General features: G+C 47.2%; 6 protein-coding genes across 6 annotated transcripts; 1 reads left to right on the top strand and 5 right to left on the bottom strand.

Annotated features, from left to right (window-relative positions):
* Window positions 1–3068: 3068 nt before the first annotated feature.
* On the bottom strand, window positions 3069–4491 carry EV420DRAFT_1482269 (uncharacterized protein; the record flags this gene model as incomplete). The annotated part of the gene is made up of 6 exons (XM_060469878.1): window positions 3069–3247; window positions 3390–3416; window positions 3502–3691; window positions 3803–3859; window positions 3884–3980; window positions 4337–4491. 6 exons carry the CDS (start codon window positions 4489–4491, stop codon window positions 3069–3071), a joined length of 705 nt encoding a protein of 234 aa, XP_060328019.1.
* Window positions 4492–6779: 2288 nt separating this feature from the next.
* EV420DRAFT_1701660 (uncharacterized protein) lies at window positions 6780–8858 on the bottom strand (the record flags this gene model as incomplete). The annotated part of the gene is made up of 4 exons (XM_060479502.1): window positions 6780–7311; window positions 7362–7453; window positions 7546–7711; window positions 8653–8858. 4 exons carry the CDS (start codon window positions 8856–8858, stop codon window positions 7176–7178), a joined length of 600 nt encoding a protein of 199 aa, XP_060328018.1. The 3' UTR covers window positions 6780–7175.
* Window positions 8859–10282: 1424 nt separating this feature from the next.
* EV420DRAFT_1645823 (uncharacterized protein) lies at window positions 10283–11004 on the bottom strand (the record flags this gene model as incomplete). Its single annotated transcript, XM_060477823.1, has 2 exons — window positions 10283–10786; window positions 10846–11004. The coding sequence occupies 2 exons, from the start codon at window positions 11002–11004 to the stop codon at window positions 10283–10285; spliced, it is 663 nt and encodes a 220-aa protein (XP_060328017.1).
* A 2618-nt stretch (window positions 11005–13622) lies between these two features.
* EV420DRAFT_1559324 (uncharacterized protein) lies at window positions 13623–14276 on the bottom strand. Its single transcript, XM_060473778.1, has 4 exons — window positions 13923–14276; window positions 13781–13871; window positions 13702–13729; window positions 13623–13644 (listed from the first exon to the last, which is right to left on the bottom strand). The coding sequence occupies exons 1-2, from the start codon at window positions 14110–14112 to the stop codon at window positions 13789–13791; spliced, it is 273 nt and encodes a 90-aa protein (XP_060328016.1). The 5' UTR covers window positions 14113–14276; the 3' UTR covers window positions 13623–13644; window positions 13702–13729; window positions 13781–13788.
* Window positions 14277–20540: 6264 nt separating this feature from the next.
* On the top strand, window positions 20541–22269 carry EV420DRAFT_1559316 (N-acyl-phosphatidylethanolamine-hydrolyzing phospholipase D). Its single transcript, XM_060473777.1, has 7 exons — window positions 20541–20786; window positions 20841–21140; window positions 21189–21205; window positions 21255–21662; window positions 21716–21823; window positions 21871–21977; window positions 22039–22269. Exons 1-7 carry the CDS (start codon window positions 20580–20582, stop codon window positions 22098–22100), a joined length of 1209 nt encoding a protein of 402 aa, XP_060328015.1. The 5' UTR covers window positions 20541–20579; the 3' UTR covers window positions 22101–22269.
* A 310-nt stretch (window positions 22270–22579) lies between these two features.
* EV420DRAFT_1701648 (uncharacterized protein) lies at window positions 22580–23904 on the bottom strand (the record flags this gene model as incomplete). The annotated part of the gene is made up of 7 exons (XM_060479501.1): window positions 22580–23063; window positions 23118–23151; window positions 23204–23297; window positions 23349–23463; window positions 23485–23565; window positions 23656–23828; window positions 23880–23904. The coding sequence occupies 7 exons, from the start codon at window positions 23902–23904 to the stop codon at window positions 22911–22913; spliced, it is 675 nt and encodes a 224-aa protein (XP_060328014.1). The 3' UTR covers window positions 22580–22910.
* Window positions 23905–24915: the final 1011 nt, after the last annotated feature.

Here is a 24915-nt window from a genome sequence, read left to right as displayed (position 1 = left end):
CCCACAAACTCTTCTTTGTTTCCGTACGAGAGCTCTCCACTGGGGCGCAGCTTTGCCGCAAGAGTCACGCATAAGATTGGAACAATGATCAAGAATGACAGAGACGTTATAAAACAGCATAAAACTCTTGATGCGCTTCGACGACTGCTCGTTTGCTCAGAGGACATACTTTGTGAGGGAGCTAGTGAGATGTTAGATGTCACTATTGGAGAGCAAGTCATTATAAGTACATGCTCTGAAGGATGGTGTGATGCAGTATCATCCTGTTTCCTGCGGTCGAAGGCAAAACAAGTCAGGCGGCTACGTGCAAGCATGCTATGCAGAATCTTAGGGAGACTATGGAGTCGCCGAGAAAGAAAATGAAGAGACATGCTCAATGGAAGACACGGCGTTCTGTTGTTCCGTGCTTGAGGTACAAGGGATATCGTATTTTACTCCCACATGGGCTGTGATGCCGCTTTGTTGCCAGTGTACGCCCTGAAGTACGCTCCGAGATCTCGCAATAATTCTTAAAATTGTAGTCATTAGGTGTTTGACAATGTGGATGTTTAGCTCCAAGAAAAGCGAGTGAGTCAGGTGAAGGAATGGAACCGAACAGGTTCCAGGGCATTTGAGATCCGAGCAATGTAGTAAGCAAGTACTGCGGACGCGAAGTTTTTGAAGTGTCATTCATGGGGACGACATACTCAAGACTTGAGTTCCTTGCTGGTGTATCCATTGATTCCGACTGGGAGACCCATTATTTAATGCGATTTGATCTGGATAGGTGCTTCCTTCACTCTCAGAAGCTCTGGAAGAATAATAAGCGGTCCAAACTCCGGGAAGGAAGGTAGGATTGACGACAGATCATTGTCATAGATAGAAAAATCCAACAATAGAAGGTCAAAAATCATACCATGGTCCTTATCGGCTAGAGTGGACCGTCGAGGAGAATCTCCAGGTTTGAATTCCCATGCTCCGAGTGAAAAGAGCACCGTATTTCGCGGGAACCGGAAAATTTGGTAATGCAGATGCTGTGTACGTCAATCTTGAGCAAGGATTGACAGTCATGATGTCCGAAGCGAAGGGAGGGCCCTGTATTGGAGTGTCCTTTGGGCTTTCGTTTCCCGACAGGAATACATGTCTAGTATTGGATAGAATACAGAAAGCAATTAAAAGTATTTCATCTCGCAGATATCACTGAGAAGAAAGTCAGCATGATCTGAAACAATCTCTTCTTCCATTCTCTAAGTCCCTCTGGCAGCTCGGTAGGATCCAGGTACACGATGTGAATTATCTTAGGAACAAACAGCGTATCAGATGGCTCACCACCAATGCATTGTTACAGCTTTTCTTGCCAAGATGTCCTCGAATACGCAGGATCTATTCCGCAGTAGACAATTTATAGTCAATCAAGGGGATAGGTTTTACCTCCGTCTAGCGTTCATCGGGCACGGCCTCGCTCGACCAGGGAAAATTATGTAGGCATGCTGGACATTGAGGGAGCTGGAAAAGAAGATCCCACGGTGATAGCGGCTAACGGTCCGTTGAGATCAAAAGGGAGAGGACGATCGTGTCTCGTGTTCAAGGAGATCGATGAGTTGTCGGATGGTTTTAGTATCATTGGTGCCGGTGATGGTTCCTAGAGTTAGGTACGTGCAATCGGAACCGAAGCCAACCCAAAGAACGTTCTTGGGATCAACGTGTATGTATGCGCACATCTCTGTTAGGCATTCATTCCTATCAATTCGAAATACTTTTGTTCAGTAGAAGGTGGAGCACTGGGGTGTATAATTCTGTTTGAAGAAGTGTTTATGGGTCAGGGGCGACGTGCAATCGATGATGGTACCGGGTCATAATCTTGGTGATGATCACAGCATTAGCATCGCCTTAACTTAACAACAATTGAATCACCCAGGATGAATCATGACGACGGAATTCAGCCGGAATTCACGGTTCAAATTCAAATCTGGGATATCACAGGTGCGCACCATGGTGCCTGCATCCAGATTCATCACGACTCCGAGTCGCATGGCGTTGGTTGACGTATTGACGACAAAATAAGCGTGCATACCCGATTTACTGTACTTTCCAAAACGAAAATGCGTCGCTTACACATGAGAAACGTGATTGGCAGCATAATAGTTTTACCTCTCAAACTACCCAATTATAGAACAAAATAAATTTACGATCATCGCTTGATTATCACCTTCCACATGGCACGAGAATATATACGGGCCATAGAAAAGTCTCGACTATCGATATCCTGTTGACAGAATACCAGTCATAATGATGAGCCCAGTTAATGGGATGTGCAGATTCGATTATCGGTAAAGATTACTTCCGAGACAGGACGCGCTATGGGATCATCCTAGCTGTTATTCAGGTTGGCATATCAATCACTCTGCAGTACATTTAATTCCTTAAAGTTATATTTCTCCTTTTCTTTCTCAGGTCATTTCTTTTATGACCAGACGCCATGTCCCGACTCGAAACTGGGGGACATGTGCATTTCCTCATCCATTCAGGAATATCCCAATTAATGTGTGGGAGGTTATGTTCTTTTCACCGTCATATTTAATCCGCTAGAAGCGTGTTCATATGATACGAGCTGAACCCTACCCATATCGGCTCCCCTCATATCATACTATAGCCCAGCGGTACGCCCTTCTCGGGGTTCAGCCCCCTAATCCAACTCTAGCTCGTTGCGCGCCATTCTTACTTTTTTCACTCTGCCTCCAACAACGGAATGGAAGGGGACGACATTAGGCACCTATATACCATCCTACCATGAATTCTTGACGGTCACGGTAGCACTAAAACATATCTACTCCCTCAACACACATACTTATACGCTCAATTCTCGGGGATACGAAATGTCTTTAATTCATTCGTATACCGATCATCGTTCTTTCTATCTTCCAAGGTCCCATACTCCAGCCTCTGCAAATATCTCCGACGATCAAGTAGTACTTATCCTCGTACACAGAATTGATCCATATCTTCGCCCTCCCTCGAGCTCTTCACCATCTCGGATAGGTTCAATCCCCTCTATCTGAATTATACTCCTACTTCCTTTGTGCTCAATATTATTTTTCGAACGCTTCGTCCGAGTCAAAGCCAACATCGAACGTCCAGTACTCACAACGCATGCTCGGACTGACGATGTGGCAGTACGCGTTGCCGTGCTCGTGGAATTGATGCCACGAGGCATGCTGACGCGTCCTTCCTTTTCCGGTTCCTTGTGCTTTCCTTCCTTCTCTCATGACTACATACTACTTTTCTCTTCCCTCTCGCTTTATAGATTAAACTCTCTTCACTACGCGAAACTTTGGGCACCATTGCTCAAATGAGGCCAAGTTCAAATTCTCAATGCGGACGATGACATGTCGATCAAGGCACTGACTCACATGGGGCTCTCCTCAATGACGACAGAGCTACACCAAACGAGGGAACGTTAGAATTGGTCTAGGTCGTGGTGTCGTTTATCCAGTCCCATTATACCTCTCTTTCTTTGCTTACACTTCACAGTTGAAATTCTTATGTGCTCTTTCTTATCCCCATCTTCATGCTGAACATCTACCTCTACTGTACACACCGGACGCGAGGATGAGACTGCGACGGCTGTAACCACCTCGGACTGCGCTGGGGATCGAGATGATAACGGATTGACGACCCGTTCATCCACGCTGAGGGCGGCAGCGTACTCTCCCTATACGAAGTTGCGCTAATCCCCGGTGGAGCAGTTGTTCAACGTTGAGGCCTAGCTATGGACTTTCACTTTTCCAATGGACTATTTTCTTATCTTTTCTTCTTCACTTACATTCCCGGATGTCATAGCGGGGCCCTGGCGACGCAAGAGAACGTGTGCGGCCATCCCCTAACTGTACAAGTCAAGCCGTACCTTGGGAAATAGACCCTTGCTTTTGCCCACCACGTTCGAGCTTCGAGTCCTGAGTTCCGAGTACCAATATTGCGCACCGTGAGCTCTCATTAACCCTCTGTTACTGACTACATATACCTAGTTATTACTCGTCTATTCTTCTTACTTCAAATCCTCGGCTATGCAACTTCTGTCGGCCAACGACCCGCGCCAACCAGTCTACGTCAAGACCGACGTATACTACCACAACGATATGATAACACCACTGGAATTCACGTCGTGGTAAGGATCAGAGACGCGAAAGGAAGCCATAACAGACGGTTCGCCCCTAGTACATAGCAATCGCCTTCACATCTTTGAAAATGCGGATGCTATTTTTTGGCGCGCAATGCATATTCGACATGAATCACCTCGGCTCCTGAACCGTAGTCAAACGTCAACATCACAGAATGCAAACCAGCGCAGTACACGTACCCAATAAGAATCATCACCAAATCGAACCCACCGAACCACTCCCCAATCTCCTTGAACACAGGACACATCGGCCTCTCCTCCTCATCATCCCCATCCTCGACAGACTGATATCTGGTATCACTAGCGGAATGCACCTTCTTACCCTCACCTTCCATTCCCCAGCTCGGCTACAGCGTCTTGGCCTGATCGAACAGCCCCCCACCAATGAAATGTTGTGCGAAGATACAGGTGAGCTTAAAGGACGTTCCAGGTATCTCCACGCGTTGTGGGTCCCACCACCTGAGGGTATGCGTGCGCCCATTATATATGAGTATTGACTAGAAGTACTCTTCATTGCCTAGGGGAGCGAAGATCTGTGGCGGGCGAGGGCGTTTGAAGAGAATGGTTATGGTGGGCGCATCTAGGCTAGGAGAAAGCGAGCAGGCGACGAAGTGAGGAAGGACGACGTGTACTAGTCATAGTGATTATGCTAATAATGGCATCAGTGCAGTCTTGAAATACAGGAGCAGACTATCTCACCGAGATAAAAATCGCGTCTGCCTCTGGTATATCCTCAATCTTGCACGGCGGCTCCGTGTATGTCTTCGGACCGATATACCGGCTTGGTGAACACCTATCACTGAACACAGGGTCGAACAGTACCCTCGCTCCAACAAACTCACGAACGGCAACTCAATAAGAAAACACGCCGGGCTCAACCAGTCATTTTTACCTCGCCCCTGTGTTCATCCTCTCCACTCCACTCAGCGTCCTGACAGGAATCCCGACTTTAGGCAGGTCGGGTCTGTTCCGAGTCATATATGCAAGCTTCCCCAGCAATCAGCGCCAGCTTTGAAGCCTCATTAAAACCTGGAGATGCGCACCACACTTAGCCCATTCTCCTCCTGTTCGTCCTCCAGTTCAGCCACCAGTTCTGGAACACACAGGCTTATCAAAGGTCCAATGCACTGGGCGCCCATCTCATGCTGTCTTCTCCTCGCCTGGTTCGTCGACGACGTAGATAGCGGAGGTACTAAGCACGACAATAGATAGTACTATCCACAATCTCCGAGCAGTGTTGTTGTAGAAAGGAGGGCATGCACTTGCGTACCCCACGGATGTAAATTAAAAGGAAAGAAAAACGTGGCATGGGATGATGTACACCCATCAGATGTCATTTCCAAAAATGACTGGCTTCTGCCACGTTGCCGGTCCTTCCTATTCAAGGTGTTCCCTCCGAGTTTTCATCCTTGTCTAATGGAGGATTTCCATCGCATGGCGCTATCAATTTCACTCTTGGTAGGGCCTTTTTGACTGCTATCAGACGGTGGAAATAACCTCCAAAGCACGTCAAGTCAACAACCGGAAGTGCAGCTCGTCAGTGAACTTTACAGAGCCTTTGAAGGTGAAGGATGCTTACCTGGTCCTTTACATGCATTTTCGCCTACATGGGAGCAAAAATTCGAATTCTGAGGCTTCAACGAGAGACAGTGAGCAATGTAACAGCGAAAGATTGATATAAGCTCACAAAGTCGCGTCAAAAATCCTTAAGAACGGGTCAGGAATAGAGTGCGAACGAGTTCAAGCGGAACTCACGACGAGGGTGATCAGGGAGGAAGAAGTGACATGACACCAGCAAGGGGCAACATCAGCATCACCAGTTCGCCCTCACGCTCATGGTCCCAATCAATGATCAACAAGATACTCATAGGGCTAGTAGAGAGAAGGACGATGAGCAAAGCACTTATCGAGATACAGAGATAAGCGAGAAACCATGCCTGTTTTTCCTCATCGATCCAGCGAATGTGGCATAACTGCCAGCATGACTGGCGAGCTCTCAGGGGTTCGAATCCCCATATGCGAATATGTGGGGGGAACAATCATCGTTTTTTTCTGATCTCGCTCCATACCACATGATACAATTTCATGTATATATGCGAGACAACATAGCTCACCGATAGTACGAGCAGCCAAGGGGTAATCCATTCTCCTCGTCCTCATCTCATCCTTCTTCAATCGGCCCTTTGTGACATTTGGATATACCCCAACGGCTGGCCATTTTCGACAGAATTCAACCTCCTCATATATATTCGAATCTAGTTCTACTGGTTTTATTCCCACATTTTTTAAACCCTACACAGATCCCAGCGCCTGCAATGTATGATCAGGGCGAAATAAAGTGATGGAACAACAGGGGGTTTCAATGAGCATATTCTCCATCCGGATATGGTTCAACAGCAAATGTTACACATACAAATCCAAGCATTCAATTCCCCGAGTTCAATCCCTCCAACAATCCTTTCTTTTTGCGGGAGTAAATATAATGAATTTTGTTTCAGGCTCAGGAGTTTACACCCGGTAGCATCCTTCCGCTCTATCACATACTCGAAATCAAAGCAACAAATAACTAAACACGATGCCTATTCCCAATGTCTTCGAATGTTCGCTTTGTCCTGAAAGTAGGTAGGTGAGTTATCTATCGCAGGATGCCGAGAGATCAATTCCCCGCCGTATCAATCTGGGAATGTATTCAAGTATATCTTTTTTTTTACATGAGCGTACTCTGTGTAGTACTATACCACTCGGGTTGACTTTTACTGACGTGGTTATGGTGTGCGTGTCTAGACTAGGAAAGGTTAGCAGATGACAAATTTTAGGAGGACAACACATACTGGTAATGATAGTTATGCTAACTAGAACATTAGTATATTCTCGAATGCAAGGACGGGCCTATTCACCGAGATGACAACGGTGTCCGCTTCTGGCATATCCTAAATTTTGCAAGGAGGTTCGGTGTGCTTCCGGCTGAGAGACTGGCTGGGCTGGCACCTATTGCCAAAGACCAAGTTGAACAGTATCCTTACCATCTCGATGAGGAACACCCGTGGCCGAACCATGTCGCCTCGACGCGGTCCCGATGCCGTGCCTCACGCCGGCGTGCAAATAGGAATCCTGATTTCGGGACGAGCAGGGTCATCGTGGACGAAGTAGGCAAGCTATGCAACGGTCAGCGGCAAAAATAAAGGAATACAAACATGCAACATACTTAGATAACTTATCTTCCTGTTCTTCCTCAAGCGCGTCTACAGATTCAGGAACCACACCAGCTTGTCGGTGGTCCAATGCCTTTATTAATGCCTGGTTCGTCGATGAAGCGGATGGTGGTCAGTGTAGATAAGCTGAGGCGTCCTTCAAGATTTTGTTATAGGAAGGAGGGGCACGCCTCGTACATGCACCCCAGCGAGGATGTGTGCGGTCCCTGAGTAGGCCTCAGGCATCCAGTCAAAGTAGTTTTTGTTGCCCAGTGTAGTGAAGATGTGGGACGTGTGAGTCCATTTGAGACGTGCGCCTATTGCGTGTGGAGCAGGACGATATGTACGAGCCGCGATGCGTATGCTAAAAATAGCATTAACACCGCTTCGAATCCAAGAACCGCTTCTCACCGAAATGGCGACCGCATCCACCTCTGATAAATCCTCAACCTTGCACGGCGTCCGCGTATACTGTACTATTTCGTTCGATTGGAACGTCACGCATCACAAGAAAAAAAAAATCTGAGAGCGGATTTTTCTCGATTATTCCGATTTCTTTTGGATTTTTGTGACCAAAAATTCATGGATCGCGTTCGAGTATATCAAAACAGTACAGCACCATAAGACTTTCCAGGCCGCAAGCGCCTGAACGTTCGAACAATTGAACAAAAATGCCCGTCTGTCCATAGCGTACTCGGGGAGACACGCATAGAAAAACTGCATTGCTTTGACATGGCTTTCCTGCACGTACCGAGTCGGAATCAAATACAGATGGAAGCCAATGCGTTCCCAATTTCCTGTAACACCGGACGCTCATCGTTGAGGTCGTCATCCAGATACCCGGTTATCACCAGGGGAAGAGACCAGCTGCCTTTTCTTGCTGGAACTAGCCCTGAGCGGAGAAATATTGGGCATGGTGCAAATCTGCCTGAAAGACGCCCCTACAATCTCCACGCGTTGTGTAACCCATCAACTGACTATAGAACATTTGTGTAGGGAGATGAAGATGTCCTGCAGGATACTGGACGAGGCGTAGACAGTATGCAGCGTACTGGTCATAATGATTATCCTTGCAAGGTGTTAGCGTGTACAAAAAAGACCAATTCGCGGAGATGCCATATCCGGTTCTGGCGCATTCTCAACCGCACGTGGTGGCTTGGCGATCCTCTTCGGGCCGAAAGACTGGATAGATAAGTGCCCATCACCGCTTCTCCTGAACACATAGAGTTTTGCGGGTGCACTTAGTAATGAATATCCTTAACAAACCGTTGGCGCATCCTCAAATCGAAAAAATGACTGACTCACAGAGATGCCATATCCACTTCTGGCGCAGTCTCACTCGTACGCGGTGGATTAGTGAACCTCTTCGGGCTCAAAAACTGGCGAGGTAGGTACACATCAATGCTTCTCCCTAGCAAATTAAAAAAATGGATCTCGATGAGGAAATACGCATAGCTGCTCCTTTGCACACCTGCGTAAATGAATCCTGACTTTGGGTGGAGAAAGGCCATTGCGGAAGGAATATAGCAGCAGAGAACTATCCAAGGATCAGGCCGAACTAAAAGGGTGGGAACGAGAAGACGCAACGTACCAAGCTAAAATAAATTCCTCTTCGTTCTCCAGCCATCGACGAATTCCAGCTTATCATAGATAGAGTACCCTAGATGGGCTCTTCTATCGTTGCCAAAACTCAGACTTGCGAACGGCGTATGGTAGCGTGAAAATAACAGTTACGCTAAAAGCAACATCAACGCCGAGCACGAAGCACAGGAATTTTGGCTTTGGACAAGACGGCTTCATTACGACTGATACAGGCACGCTAGTAAACGATCAGTTCAATAAGTGACGAAATTCCGATGAAAAAACACGCACCAGTCAGTCCATCCGACTTCCCGTAGAATAACAAAGTCTTATCAGAGGTCTGATGCATTAGGTGGCTTCAAGGCGGCCTTCTTTCTCGTCTGGTTCTCCGACGACAAGAATGGTGGTGGTTCAAAAATTTTCTGTGGATAAGGCTGCGCTCAGTATTTAGGCTGTCCTTATAGAAAGAAGGCACATGGAAGCCTGAGCGGGACATGATGGATGGAAGAAGCAAGTGTGGGGTAATAATAACGTAACCCAAAGCGACAAGGTGCTGCCGAGATGCCGGTCCTTCCGACTTCGCAATCAATGTGGGCGGCGCCTTCGACTTTTCAAACTTTCAATTTCCTCCATCCAACGTTTCATTCCTCCATGAAATGGTCGTTGTTTCTAATGCTTGTCACGGGAGTGACCAGTCCTACGTCCGAAGAATGTCATTCTGACCTGGCCCCAGCCTGAGTTGGGTCGTCTTCAGTCATCTTTTCTGGCATTTTACGTACTGATATAGTTTGTAGACGCACCTATGCTGAGTATGCATTTGGAGTGCATCGGGTCCTACTGTTAGAGGGAAAGATACGCTATACGCATGTCCTGTTTCTTTGGATGTTCAAATAGGGAGACCGCGCAGTGTTGATTAACGAATACCTTGAATTCGTCTACCTCTGCGATGTGATTGTAGCAGTCGAGGCCAGACGCTCTAAGCACTTCGCCCATTTCTCCACATTTCGCTGGTGGCTGGTTAATGAAGATCTTGGGTTAGTCGTGACGAAGGCGTTGCTGGCATATAAAAAGCCACACCCACAACTTCGCTTTAAATTAATGAATTGTTCTCGGTCAGGCCGTACTTATCTACATGCTACTTCATTTATTCCTTTCTTTCTCTTATTAATGATGAACCAAAGTTAGATTCTCGATACATCGCAGAAGTGAAAGATCGTGCCACAAGTAGAATGTATCTGTTTCAACAAATTAAATAAAAACGGAATGAGTAGGAAATATCGTACATCAGAAAGAGTCCATTCAACATATCTACCAGCCGAGCTCCTTCCACATATCCCCGTACTCTGGATATCTCTCACTGAACAACGTTCACTCGACGTTTCGTCCCATCCCGGAATCTTTTACTAAACTGCTCCTGTGCAAACCGTTTCCAACGCTTCGAGTTCCTCTTTTCCTGCTTGCCCATACCCTCATTAACGATCTTCAGCAACGAACCTATATCTCCCACATTCGCGTTATGCTTCCTCCGAAGATACGCCTTCCTAGATTTCATATTATCCTCCCAACCCCTGAGTTTATGCAGCAGCAGAATCGACAAGGGAACAACCGGAAGCCCCTGCTTATCGACGATAGCCTCGGAAAATATCATCGGCAGCTGCATTGTTCCCGGTTTCATGATATCGACCTTGGTTCTTTCCAGGTTTCCATCTTTATCATGATCATGGTACCACAATACCTTGAACCTAGCTCGAGGTGATTTGGCATCCACGAGATAGAAATTATCCGGGTTCTGGGTGACGAGAAATTTCTTGAGTGGCTCCAGATCGCAGGTACACGATGAAATCAAAATGTCGACGTCCTAACGTGTAGTCAGTATCATATTTGAGATATACGATGAGTGCGGCAGATCTTTCTTACATTTGGCGGGCGTTCATTTCCATAGAGATAGCAAGCCAAACTCCCCATGATTGCAAACGTGTATCCAGCGTCTCTAAGGAGGCGAGTAGCTTGTTTCGCGGCGCGAAATACCACAGCCCCACGACCATGCGTTGGAATTAAGGAAGTGGACGGAGACATTGCTGAATATGAGAAATGCTGCTCTGACGGGCGTCGTTGGGAAAGAAGAATTTAGTGTGGGAGCCTGCGTGGCTGCCTGGTTGTCAATGTTGATTGTGCGTGGTGCAGGGTGCTGTGGGGTCCCGTGACTGTGGGATAGGGGTATCACCCATTGTACGCTCATCCAGTACTAGAGTATATACATAGACACATGCGTATGCCTGTACTTCTCGTTCCTGGAACCTAAGATATGGAATGAGGGATTCTTTTTGAAGAGGGTGCTTGGCGCACACTTTTATAAACCAGATAAGATCAGCAAGCGACACATTTCTGGAGAAAGATGCGTACTAAGTGGTTGTAGTGATTATGCTAACAAGAACATTAGCTTATAGAGATTTTGTAACTGAAAGCATATTCCAATTTAGGTTCGCAGTTTTTAGTCTCTGAGAACCCGTTAGTTGAGCATCCAACACTACATATTCATCACCCACCATCTGAGCCTTGTCCTTTATTGTTTTCAGAAGTCCTCTTTCAGGGTCATTAAAAAACCGACCAAGGTCTTGTCCCAGACGGCCATTTTGCTAACTCACACTCTTTCATCATCGCTTGTTAGCATCATCTCACTCCTAGAATTCGCCTCGCCAGCCTTCCTTGAACTGCTGATACCGTCGTCCTCAGAAAAAGTGATGTCGATGTCCAATGAAGCAAAATCCATGGCGCCTCGGAAACGTGATATTTCATAACAATTACCGGTACACACACGTCGCTATGTTTCAAAGCAGACAATATTGTGGGCATTGATTCGGGCCTTTAACCGGGTTAGTCTCGAAAACGGCGGAAGAAATGTACGAGAGTTACCTAACTTGGGGAGAGATTAGCTTCCTAAGGTTCAGATTTCATGCCCTTCGGAAGAAAATATGAGACTGGCGTGAACATCGATTTACCAAAGATCGAGCTCTGTTAAGAATCAGGGTATTTGAGCTAATACACGAGATAATGAGTACTCGAGTAAAACCCAAGTCGTGAGCGAGGATGTCCGTAAGCCGAGTTCCAACCACCAAGAGGGATCCGTAAGGGTGCTAACAAGCGCTAGGCGTAGTTAACGGAGTGTCAGCAAGCGCTAGGCGTAACTAACAGGGTTTCCGAAAAGCGCTAGGCGTAGTCGGGAAGCAGTTGATTGGCAAGCGCTTGGCGTAACCGATCAGAAATGCTTAGATCGCACAGTTAAGTGGACTTCAAAGAGGAGTAAAATTAGATTAAGATTCTAATACAAGGATAAGTACAGTATTTATATACCAATAGTAAGGGATCGTGTCATGATTATTCTAGTATTATCACGAAGAAGAGAGAAAGTAAGAGAAAGTAAGAGAAAATGAGAGAAAATACCAGTAAGCCGAGGTCAAGGCCGAGAAGGCCGAGAGTAGGCATGTGTTGACTCATGTACAGACCGGAAAAGACATGAAATCCATGACAAGCTCAAAGTAGATCAGGATGCCTAAATAACGAGGAAAAGTCAGACCAAACTTATAATGACACCATAAATCGCTAACCTATGCGTGACGTCGCCTCCACGGCCCTGTAATCTCGGAATTTTTGAGCTGATTACGCGTCAAAATTTTTTCAAATGCACAGCGAAAACATCTGAAATTGAAACTCGCGATAGCGCCGGCAACGACATCTTGCTAGTAGGACGAACATTTAAATTGTGCTGGCCACAGAGACATAATTGACATAGCTGACCTTGTCGACGGAGATCAATACGCCTGAACAGAGATCCTAATATCCTATATCGGGGGACAAATCCGTGACAATGTACCCAAGCTGGAGGAGTCGCTTACGCGAATCAAATTGACTTCGGAAAGGTTCGTTGAACCGTCCATCCAGACCAGCCTTTCTGCTCATCTTGCTCTTGGACAAGCGTCAACTGATTCTGGACAGTGCAAGGTATTATAAGCTATGGAAAAGAAATGTAACACCCGTTGCCTTTACATGCCGCAAGGTTTGGGTAAAGGCAATACCTTCGGCGCATCCTGCTGAATCTCGTTAGAGCGGAGAAATAGAGTAGAGGTAGTAGCAAGGACTTTCAGTATTGAAGAGAAGGTTTCTCGTGTATAAGCCTTCAAAGATATTTGGAAGCATAACATATTGTCAGATTATCGTCCTTGTTCGTATCGGGGTCGCTAGTAACTCATAAATTTGATACAAGTGAAATTCAAACACCCAGACTCACTGGAAACCCGGCGCACAATAATCAGATCAAACGAAAAAGCATCCCCTTGCTAGGATGCGGGACACGCGTTAACGGAAGGACATACGCCCTTCAGATGCGATAACTCCATATCTGAAACACATTTGGTCGGGATGTATGAAAGGGAACCAGTATAAACGTACCATGCATGATAACGCGGTCATGTATCGATAACATCGTGTTGAAGCAGAGCAAAGGCTTGATAACTGGTACATGTCACGTCCAAGGTATCTAAAATTGGCAGGTAGTAGCACAGCTCGTCAACAACCTCACCAGTCACTGTAGGGTCTATGCAGCTCGCCCAGTACTTCACAGACTTCTGCGACTACTTCAAAGTAAAGCCTTGCTTCGCAAGGGTCCACCCTAATTATTTCGAGCTAAATGGCTCGTCGCGTTGTACAAAAGGCATGTTACTGGATTATCCCGGTATAAAAAGATCAACTACAAGAAACGAGAGTGGATGCACCTACCAGAGATAGTTTTACACTGATGTTAAATCTCGTGAGAGACAGTGAGTTAGATAGCAGTGAGGGATGGAAATAAACTTACAACGTCACTTAGAACTCCTTCAGGACAAGGAAACTCCTAGTTTTCGACAAAAAACACGGATATGCATCCGTATGAAGCCGAAAGTATGGTTCTATGTTGAAAAGGTGAGCAAAGGAAGGCGGATGAGCCGCATTGCACTCACGATGATGGCGGTAAGAGAGGAAGAAGCGACGTGAGCGTGCTTGATCAACTTGGAAAATGCCAAATAAGGTCCAAATAAGGCGATGACCATATGATCGTGAGTTCTGCGTGCAGCCTCGGCCAGATAAAGTAGGAAACACAAGGGAGGAGGTTACGAGGAAGGGAAGAGATGGAAAACGGTATATGAACATGCCTGTCAACTCAAAGTACTTTTCGTTACCTAGGGAGCGAAGATGTGAGGTGGCTGAGTCCGTTTGGAGACGGTGGTTACGATGTGCGCTTCTAGGCTAGAGAATGGTGAGCAGACGACGGGACTGGGGTGGAAAACGACGCGTGCTGGCCGTAATGGTTGTGCTATCATTGCAAAAATCATTAGAAAATGCTTAGATACATAAGCAGACTACTTACCGAGTTAATGACAACATCCACCTCTCATACATCCTGAATCTTGCACGGAGGTTCAGTGTACCTCTTCGGTCCAACATACTGTCACCTATCACTGAACACAGGATCGAACGGCATGTCGAGATCTCAACAAGAAAACAAATGGAGCCCAACCACGTCGCCCTGACTTTGCCCATATGCTCCTCATCCTCCTCACCCCAGGTCGGCGTCCAGACGGTATTCTCCAGTAAGTCCTTTGCGGATTATATATGTGGGCTGGCCAATGATGAGCCGCGATGAACCCCTACAGGTACCAAATACGCACTACACTCAACCCATCCAACTTTCCGTTCGTCCTCCAGCTCGACCACGATTCTGGAACCACTCAGGCTTGTCATAAGTCCAATGCGGAGGGCGCCCTGATCTTTTCCTCTCCTGGATGCGGATAGCGGTGGTGCGAAGCGTAGCTGTAGACAAGGCTGTGCAGAACAATTGAGCTGTTTTCATCAAAGGAAGGGGAATGCACCTCTGGACTGCGTACATATGAATGGGTGATGAATGGAACGAAGGCACGGAACCGGATAACGTACACCCATCAGATGTCCAAAAATTGACTGTGCTTCTGCCGTAGTGCGGGTGCGTCCTTAGCAACACATTCATCTCTACCCCTCTGCCTATAAACCCAGAACCTGTATTCACACCGTTTTTTCAGGAAACGTCTCTCAAATATGCATCGGATATTTGTAAGCGTTCAATCCCCCGTAATCAAATGGAGGCATACGTACTTTTTCAAAACCTATGCACTTGCCGCAACGTATCCTGGCATTCAATCCCAATCGACGAGTCGTAAATTGAGGAATCAAGGAGAAGAACGACTCTAACGCAAGACGGCACCATGCGCTATGTGAGGGGAAAATCATGCGCAACCAATCCAATTGTCCACTCCCTATAACGAACTGGATATGGTTCAACGGTCGTCGGCCGGGTTCAATTTCCAAGTACAAATGGGACGACAATGCGACATGCTGTTTTTGCAGGGTCAGCCAGGTGTTGGCGTTTATACGTCCAATTTTGTCGCTTCGCCAACTCGACAATAAAACATGCATGACCCAACCATGTGACCTTGATCTCACTCCCCAAGTCGGCGTCCTGATAGAGATCCAGAGTTTAGGCAGATCAGGTCTATTCCGAGTCATATATGCCAGCTAACACAATAATCAACCTTCCCCTCAAATAACACGATACCAAAAAAAACAAGTACCATACACAGGTTCTGGAACCGCAAAGGGCCCAATGTGCGGGGCCTTCTGATCCTTTTTCTCCTCGGCCCCTGGTTCGTCGACAACACAAATGGCAGTGGTCGTAAGCATGACTGTAGTTAAGTCCGTGCCAAATCTTCGTGCTATTCTTACAAAAAGGCGCATGCACCTCTGCGCGATGTATCCATCCATGGATGTGAAGATAAAGGTGTTGGTACCGGCATAAGGTCCCAATCAGGAACGGCCAAATCCACAGCCCTGCACGGCGAAGCCATGTACTTGCGGCCAGGAAGGCGTGTTCATAATGGGTGGCAAGGGATGACGTATGCCCATCAGATGTTGTATCAAAAAATGACAGGCTTCTGCTGCGTCGCGATCGCGCGCGACTCGAACTGGGAAGGAGGAAACCCACGGACATTCATGTATGCGCCGAAGCAATTAAAGCATCTAGCTATGACGATGTCAGTATGTCGCAGAGAGGAGAGACAGAAAGCATACCAAAACCAAAATACTCGTCTACCACTTCCGCACAAAGTCTCCCGTAGAACGATCGGCTCCCGCTGAAACAAGACCATCCAGAGGTTGAAGCCTCCCGAGTTGTCCGTCTCGTCCGTCGCATACCGAGAAGTAACCATGAAGGTAACAGCGTCATCGAGTTCGAACATCTGTGCTCACTGTACCGGTTAATGATCAACGAGATACGCAGAGAAGTATTACCTACACTCTCTGCGAAGGTGATCGCATAAGCCCTGAGATCGAAAGTTCGTTAGGCAGAAAGAACACAATAGTAGTAAGAACAACTTACAAGTGCTCATGCGAGAATACTATCTGCAGGCCTTTGGCAGCATAGTATACCCTGAGCGGATTTTTTCATCATCTCTCTTTTGGGTATAATCCGTCAGCAGCTGGTTAATTCGAGGCAGATGACATACAAAGCAACTAGACTCACCGGAAAAAAATGAAGGTTGTATCCCTTTCGGGCGGAAGCACCCTGGCCTTTCAAACGCGGAAAATCCATTTCTGAAATCAGTTTGGTAAATGGTTCACGAAAAGAACAAGTAGAAAGTATACATCGCACGCGGTCAATCTTCGATAAAACAAAACATGAGCTGTACCTAAGTAGCACAAGAGCTTGATATCCCGCGGACGGAGCGTCGAGGGCACATCGAATTGATAAGTAGGGGTCCAGCTTGGGACAGAGGTTTGAAGAGACGGCAGCTTACTCGGTGCTTTGCACCCACTTGAAACAAAGTATTGTCGGATACTCGAAAGCAGAAGTCTGGCCCCACAAATGGCATATCTGGTTGCACCGAAGGCATGTTACTGAAGAAGAATTCCGGAATGAACAGGTCAACCACAATGCACTATGGCCGTCGCACATACCATCTCAGCTTTCCGTTGATATTATAATCCTGAAAAGGGATGGTGAGCAATATCACAGCGAAAAGAAATTGATGAGCTTATCGACTCGCATCGAATAATGCCAATGGCATGGAAAGCACGAATCAGAGTCAATACTCTGCAAAGATTGAAGTTCTAGCAACGGAATGATGACGAGAACTCACGATAATGGCGGTGAGAGAGGAAGAAGCGGAGCGTGCCTGATCAATGATCACGGCAACAATATCATCACCTGTTGGCCCTGAGTTCGAACACCCGTGCTCACTGTCCGGGTCAATGATCGACGAGATACGTAGAGAGCTAATAGAAAGAAGGAAGACGAGCGAAGAACTTATCGAGGTACAGGGATAAGCGAGAAACCATCCCTGAATTTCAAGTTCCTCATCCATCCAGCGGATACGGCATAACCGTCAGAGTGACTCGCGAGCTCTTGAGGGTTCAATTCCCTGTATTCGAATGCGTATATTCCAAGCCTCTTTTTTTTTTTCAAGCCCCCCATGCTCTTACCTTGCTCCACACCACACTATGTATAACCGAGAACCACCCAGCCCGCCGATAGTCCAAGCATCCCAGGGGTAATACGCAGTCATTCCAATCAAACCTTCGTGACGTTCGGATATATCCCAGCAGCTAGCGCTTCGCGACGGGGTTCAACCTCCCCATATCGGAATCTGGTTCTATTGATTCGATTCCTACTTTTTAATCACGCCGCCCCCAAAGTATCCCAGGAAGAAATAAAGTAATAAAACTCCAACACTCCACCAGGCACTCAGCCCCTCAATTCTCCATTCGGATATAGTTCAACAGCAAGTGTCACACACCCCAAATCCAAGCTTTCGATTCCCCAAGTCCGAATAGCCCAATCATTGAGAAACTTCCTGTTTTTGCAGGAGTCCTCATTAGTAACGTCAAGAACCGAAAATAACCAAACCGTAGCTCGAATGTCTGCTGTGTAGTGACTGATAACCTATACAAAGCACTTTGAATAAATATGACTAGGGAGCCTTTTCACCTACTTGAAGGAGGGAATCTTCGCTTTACAGGGACAGACCCTACAAAATGGTGTGTCTAGTTGTATGGAAAGCATCTTGTCAAGGAATCCGGAATAAAGAGAAGAACCAGAGCCAAGAGACATTGTTTCATTAATATGAGAGATGGTGAGCAAAAGATGGATATGAGCTCACCCTTGAAGTCGTTTCGAGCGATCCGAAGGCATTTTAGCAAGAAGGGTGAGCAACAAAAACGATGACGAGGACCAAGTCGGTGAGAGAGGGAGAAGCAGCGAATATCAATCATCACTGGCTAGCCTTGAGTTCAAACACCCATGCTCATCATCCTCATTGACAAGTGGATATGGTGGAAGACTCGATATCCGAAGGTTATTATATCGTTTGTTCCAGTGCCGTTGCTCAGACGAAACAGGAAGCTCCCCTCAACTGATGAAAGAGAATGAGTTGTCCTTACCCAATACCCACATCTATGAGTCGTACTCGGATTTAACCCAATGACTAGTCGCTGGTTCTTCGCGGGGGTTCGGCTCCCATGTCCGGATCAGGATCAACGTAGTTATTCCCTTCTTTTCTTTTTTTTTGACTCCGCCCCTCATCGACATCAGGAATGTTGCGATGAAATTGTACCCAAATTCCCCAAAGAATCAATTACGCGTACGTTTCTGTAAGACTTCCTTTTTCACTCGTGCATGTCCCGATTATTCAAAGCATAGCTTTCGTCCGTTCTCCAGGATTGCTGGGTTTTCGCCCAGAGAAGGTTCTATTCTTTAAGAAACAAATCTGTTTAATTTTGATTGGTCAAACGTGTAGCCTAAGTTTGTTCTTCAGCTTCAGCTTCAACGTTCAACGTTCGACACCCAGAGCCCCTCAAATAATCAAACAGCTCCTTCTCCGACGGAGAAATACTCATCTTCACACGCAGAATTTATCCCCATTGACAGATCTGCTCTCTTCACCGCTGGGGATATAGTATGATGGCTAGCTAGTTACCAGTTACCAACGAGGGTTCAACTCCCTCTATTCAAGCCGTGTAAGCATCAAGTACTCATTTTTGTCTGGTGTTCTCCTCCTATGCGCCTGCAACGACAACAACGCTCCTGGTATGACAGATAACAGTGGGCGTGCGACGCCAATGAAGACAGGACGGAAAATTGTGCAAGACTGTGTCCTTTATGGCATTCAGATCTCAGGAGTTGGAGCTGAAGTTGAACGGTGAACCTCGATTGTTCTTTGAGGCAGATATAAAGGATGAGAGGCGCATTATACCAAGCTGTAGTGAGACCAAATAGATGCTCCCACGATCGCCGTTCGCCAAGGGACACATTGATTAGGAAGGACCGGCAACAGCACCGCACAGTCACTTTCGGATTCATCATCTAATGCGCATATATGAAGCCTATGTTATAGTTTCTTCTGCGATGGCTACATAATGCGAATCGGAGGCACTTCCCATTAGAAAAAAAATTAAAGCTTATACTTTGTAACCAACCCAGGTAGCATGAAAATTGCCGTTTTACATCTCTGGAAGAACATCCGATGTGAACTGCGTCAGAGTCGTTCCATTCTCCCTTATGTCTTCCTGTTGACAGGGGTCATACATCGGGATACTTTGCGGGGGTCGTGTGGGTTTTGAAAAAGTAAGAACGGAATTACTACGCATCTAATCGGATACAGGGAATTGAACTCCGGCGGATCAGTCTCGCTAACTGTTACACCATATCCGAGACACTTAGAGGCCCATAAAAAAAGGGTGAGTCGGGTATGAGTTGAAGAGAATGAATGTAGGTAAGGAATACTCACTCGCCGGAGGCGCTGCTCGTATCATTTTCGAGTTGGATAACCTCGTTTTAAACTTGGTTCTCTCTGCTTCATGGAGTATGGTTGAAAGATGAACAATGCACGCGCCTCCGGATAAAGGTAGGGCCCTTGCCCTGAAAAAAAAAAAGAGGAGACAGAGTCGACAATGAAAAGGTCAGAGAGGGGGAATTGAATCCAGAGTATGCTAACCATTACACCACATCTGAATAGATAATAGGATGTCGGAAAGATATGGGATGTAGTAATGAAAAGACTCACTATCGAAGCTGGTACTCATTTTTAGTGTCGTCAGCAGAGGAAGGAGTGGGAAAATGGAACGATGAAAGAGTGCTAGCCAGTAGAACGGCCATCTGGGGCAAGTCCCTAGACAGTTATTTTTCATGACGCTGAAAGAGTGGTAGGTTCTGCTGGTGGGTGATAAAATACGCAATGTTGGATGTGCGACTTGGGGGTTCTCGAGCTGTGAAAGTAGATAGCCTCATGTAGACACAACTGTCGATCCTTTGGAGAGCACATCTGATGCGATCAACATCAAGTCGTCGGACGTAAGCAGCATAGACCTCTTCCACCTATTTGCCTTGACGTTATCTTATTCTCTACGAGTCAGGCGAGATCTACAGTATTTTACCTAAGCGGGTGATACTGTTTCGCCGATGGACACGCTGGTTAGGAAGGGCCGGCATCGCGGCAGAAGCATTGTCATTTCAAGACACGTCATCTGGTGCTCATTACGTCGCCTAGTGCCGCGCCCTCCATTAAAATTACCTCCATGGCGTATGCAAGTGCATGCCCCTCCTTTCTAGTACAGCTCGAAGGCTGCGCACAGCCTTATCCACAGCTATGCTTTCAACCACCACCATCCGCGTCCTCAACGAACCAGGCGAGAAGAAAGCTTCGGGGCGCCCAGCGCATTGGACCTCTGATAAGCCAGTGTGGTTCCAGAATCCATGGCCGAGCTGGAGGACGAACGGGGGGCTTGATGCTCTCAGTATGGTGCGTATTTTGTGGGTTTTCGTGTCGTTTCTGAGGGCGCTGATTGTTGGGTAGTTTGCGTATATGGCTAGGAATCAACCCGACCTGCCTAAAGTCGGGATTCCTATCAGGACGCCGACATGGGGCGGGGAGAAGGAGGAGCATAGGGGCGACGTGAAGGCGACGTGGTTGGGCCACGCGTGTTTCCTCGTCGAGTTTCCCTTCGTGGCTTCGCTAGGGAGAGGTGCGAGGGTGCTGTTCGACCCTGTGTTCAGTGATAGGTGTTCGCCCAGCCAGTATTTCGGCCCGAAGAGGTACTCGGAGCCGCCGTGCAAGATTGAGGATATACCAGAAGTGGATGCTATCGTCATCTCGGTGAGTAGCTTGTTCTCCCATTCAAGCCACGGCTAATGCTGTTGTTAGCATAATCACTATGACCAGTACGCGTCTTCTCCACCCCATTCCCATCTCCTACTCACCATTTACTAGCCTAGACACCCATACCATAACCACTCTCTTCAAACGGACTCGCCCGCCCCACATATTCGCTCCCCTAGGCAACGAAAAGTACTTCGACTCAATCGGCATACCTGCAGGACACGCGCACACCCTCGACTGGTGGGACGCCCAACGCATAGAGATACCCGACACCTCTTTCAAGCTCACCTGCACCCCCGCACAGCATTTCACCGGCCGCGGGATTCATGACCAGGGCAAGACTCTCTGGGCGAGCTGGGCTGTAGAGGGAGAAGGGGGTAAGAAGGTGTATTTCGCTGGTGATACCGGGTATAGGTCTGTCAAGGATGGGGAGGCTGAGCAGGAGAGACCGACGTGTCCTGTGTTCAAGGAGATCGGAGAGAAGTTTGGTGGGTTTGATTTGGCGATGATTCCTATTGGGTACGTGTGCAGCGCGTGTTGGTTGGTGTTTCGTAACGCTGGTATTTTCCTAGGGCATATGAGCCGAGATGGTTCATGTCGACTATACACTGTGCACCACAAGATAGCGTCCGCATCTTCAAGGATGTGAAGGTGAAGAAAGCGGTTGCGATGCACTGGGGGTGAGTTGTTCTTTACGTCTTCGTTTCGCTCCTCTAATATTTCCCAGAACGTGGATCCTAACGACAGAAGAAGTCACCGAACCACCGAAGAGATTAGCCGAGGAGTGCAAGAAGATTGGGATAGAAGAGGGCGGCTTTCTCGTCAGCGATATCAGGCGAGACGAAGTACTTTTAAGTAATCACCTACCTACTACTGCCCTGTTGTTCAATACTAGCGATGTTTCACAGAGCGAGCTTCAGAAAAACGTATTGGCCAGCATTGCGACGATATTCATAACTCAGGGAATTGAACTGTTGAACCCTGGTACTACGAAAAATTAGCCGTTCGACTACGTCCGGATACAATCAACTGGCTGATGAGTAGAGGACCTTTTCCCGGTAATAGATGCCCTTAGTCTGGGCGGGCAGAAACGCCGCTGTCTTGCTATTATCGCTTTGTCAATTTGAGCACATAATAAGGGTAGGACCGTCGTCTATTGAATTTTGACTTATACCCCCTTACTACAGCCTGTTATATTGGACACATGTCGGCCTAGAGACGGGACGGGGCTCGAAAAGTCATGAGAAGCAGAGAAATAATCGAGGTTCAACGTCAGCGGTGCACGACCTCTGAGATTCGATGCCATGAAGTAGGCATAAAACTTGTTCATTCTCGTCCATTCCCCAGCGCTGTTCTTCCCCTTACCCCCTCGGCGAGTTTTCCTCCCCTAGACCCACCAATACTTCGTCGACACCTATTCTGCTATTCCTCGATTGGAATTTGACATATCGCTATCCTAATAATTTCTCATCTCTCGACTCTGTAAATCAACACGCTAAAGTCTACGGTGTGCAGGCAGGAACATAGATCATTCATGACCCATGGCTGCACGTTTGCGTCATGAACGTTTGAACTGGCAAGGGAACGTCAGTGAAGGAAGCTGCCCATACATAGTCACCGTCACCAATGCACGAATGAACCATAGATTCTATCCAGCCTGGCATGAATTCACACCGCCTTCCCAAACAACGAATGAAACATCATCCTTCCCCCCCAAAGAAAGAAATGCCATCATCTTGAGCTATGCCACAAGCGCCTGAACACTGATCAAACAGAAATACGCGCGTTTCCGTAGAGCATCAAGTCGAGGAGGAAGCATACATAGCTAAACCACGTCGCCTTGACGTGCCCTTTCTGCTCCACCTCTGAGTCCCATACCGGTGTCTTCAATAATTCCGTAACCTCTTCTGTCACAAAGACCTACGTCGTGGGAAGTATTAAAACCATGAAACGAAGACATCAAAGACGACTCACTCCCAACACATTCTGCTTGACGTTCTCCCACACACTATGCGGCTCGCGGAAAACAGTATTTATGAACCATCTCTACTCGTACACACTGAGAGAACATTAGACCACGAAATGCAAGTGAGCACTGCAAGTACCGAATCGGAAGCACCCTCACATGGAAGCCAACGATGCGTTCCCGGTTTCCTGAAAGACCAGACGCTCATCGTGCGGGTCGTCATCCTGACAGATAGATACCCTGGTTATCACCAGGCAAAGAGACTGATGGACCAGCTGCCTTTTTCGCCCCGAGTGGAGAAATACTGGGCGGGGTGCAAATCAGCCTGAAAGATGACCCTACAATCTCCGCATGCTGTGCAACCCATCAACTGACTATATGCGCACGCGTCGGGAACCCGATCGAGTTTGTCGTTCTGCAGTGGTACAGGACCATTGGGAGAGTGTCCAGATCATGCTAGGCGAAGGGAGGATGAGGGGGAGGATGCAAACTGGTAATAATGCAGGTGGTCTTAGCGTACCCCCAAATGCAAGAAAGAATACTCACCGAGTAAACAACAGTGTCCACCTGTCGCATATCCTCAATCGTGCCGAATGCATTCTCTCCAGCGCATAAATGAACGGAAACTCGACGAGAAAACACGTGTGGCCGGACAGGAATCCAAACTCCGAGCGAATGCAGGTTTATTGCGGAAGATATAGGTGAGCTATCCAACAGTCCTAGCCAGGGATGGAGCATCATGCATTCATGAGTACAAACACGCCACGTACTCAGAAAATCAAGCTTCCTGTTCATCCCGAAGTGTGTCTAAGTTCTGCTCTGCAGATTCTGGAACGGTGCTGATTATGCTTTTATTTTCGCTTGGTTCGTTGATTATGCAGATGACTGTCACTGTGAGTAACGCCATGATCAGTTCGTCGGGTTTCTCTTGTAGAAAGAAGAGGCCTGCAAGACTGAGCCGCCATAAGCCGAATGCGCAAGAGCGTGGGTAAAGATGACGTACACATATCGGATGATTTTTCCAAAAAATAACATTGCCGCGATGCCGGCCCTTCTTCGTGCGTGCGCCATCCCTTCTCCTCACATTGATGGCGTCTGTCAGATTTTACTGAGCAAAAAGGGCGCTCTACCATCGTCCAGAGTCCGTGTATTTTCAACGCCATACTAAAATAATTCACAGGTGACGTGGGATATAAATCAGATATGAGGAATCGAACCTGCGGTGAGTCCCGCGAACAGTTGGGTTGTATCTGGTTGGTGGGAGTGAAATCGTCGGTGGTTATATCTATAGAGGAGGGAGATGGTCGCGTAGAGTCCTTGATTCAGAAAGGAAATCTGCTGAGGAATGTGTAGTAGTCCGTAAAAAGGCGAAAACACAGTTAATGTGGATGTAGGGGTATGATACGATATTCGTAAACTAATCGCCAACAAACTAGAGGAATAACCGTTACTTTTGATTTGGGGCACACCACAAAAATCCAATACGAGTCATGGGTCTGTATGAGAGAAATAACTCGCGCCCAATGGCTATGGATCCTAAGGAATTGAACCCGCTTATCGTTAGTGTATCCAATACTGATGTATGATACAAATGGGCGGGAGAGAGAAGACGTACGTTTCCTAGTAATTAGTGACTCGGAATGAAGCTGTGCGGAGGTAATTTTGTGTAACCTCACTCTTACGGCCATGAAAAATAATAAGTAATAGTTCGGATACAGGGAATCGAACACTATAATTAACAATAGCCGTTATCCTACTCCCGAATACGTAGATGGGACAGTCATCGTCTCAGGAATCGTCCTGGTA

This window comes from Desarmillaria tabescens (genome assembly GCF_030435595.1).
Source record: "Desarmillaria tabescens strain CCBAS 213 chromosome Unknown EV420scaffold_31, whole genome shotgun sequence".
Classification (NCBI taxonomy): Eukaryota; Fungi; Basidiomycota; class Agaricomycetes; order Agaricales; family Physalacriaceae; genus Desarmillaria; species Desarmillaria tabescens.
Note: the sequence above shows the minus strand (reverse complement) of the source record. Positions and strands in the feature narration are given on the sequence as shown.

Coding starts and splice junctions, on each gene's coding strand:
- EV420DRAFT_1559324 (XM_060473778.1), bottom strand. CDS start 14,112: ATGTTCATATACCGTTTTCCATCTCTTCCCTTCCTCGTAACCTCCTCC. Junction 13,872..13,922: donor CCTCTCTTACCGCCATCATC/GTGAGTGCAATG, acceptor TTTTCAACATAG/AACCATACTTTCGGCTTCAT.
- EV420DRAFT_1559316 (XM_060473777.1), top strand. CDS start 20,580: ATGCCCCTCCTTTCTAGTACAGCTCGAAGGCTGCGCACAGCCTTATCC. Junction 20,787..20,840: donor GGCTTGATGCTCTCAGTATG/GTGCGTATTTTG, acceptor ATTGTTGGGTAG/TTTGCGTATATGGCTAGGAA. Junction 21,978..22,038: donor CTTTCTCGTCAGCGATATCA/GGCGAGACGAAG, acceptor GTTCAATACTAG/CGATGTTTCACAGAGCGAGC.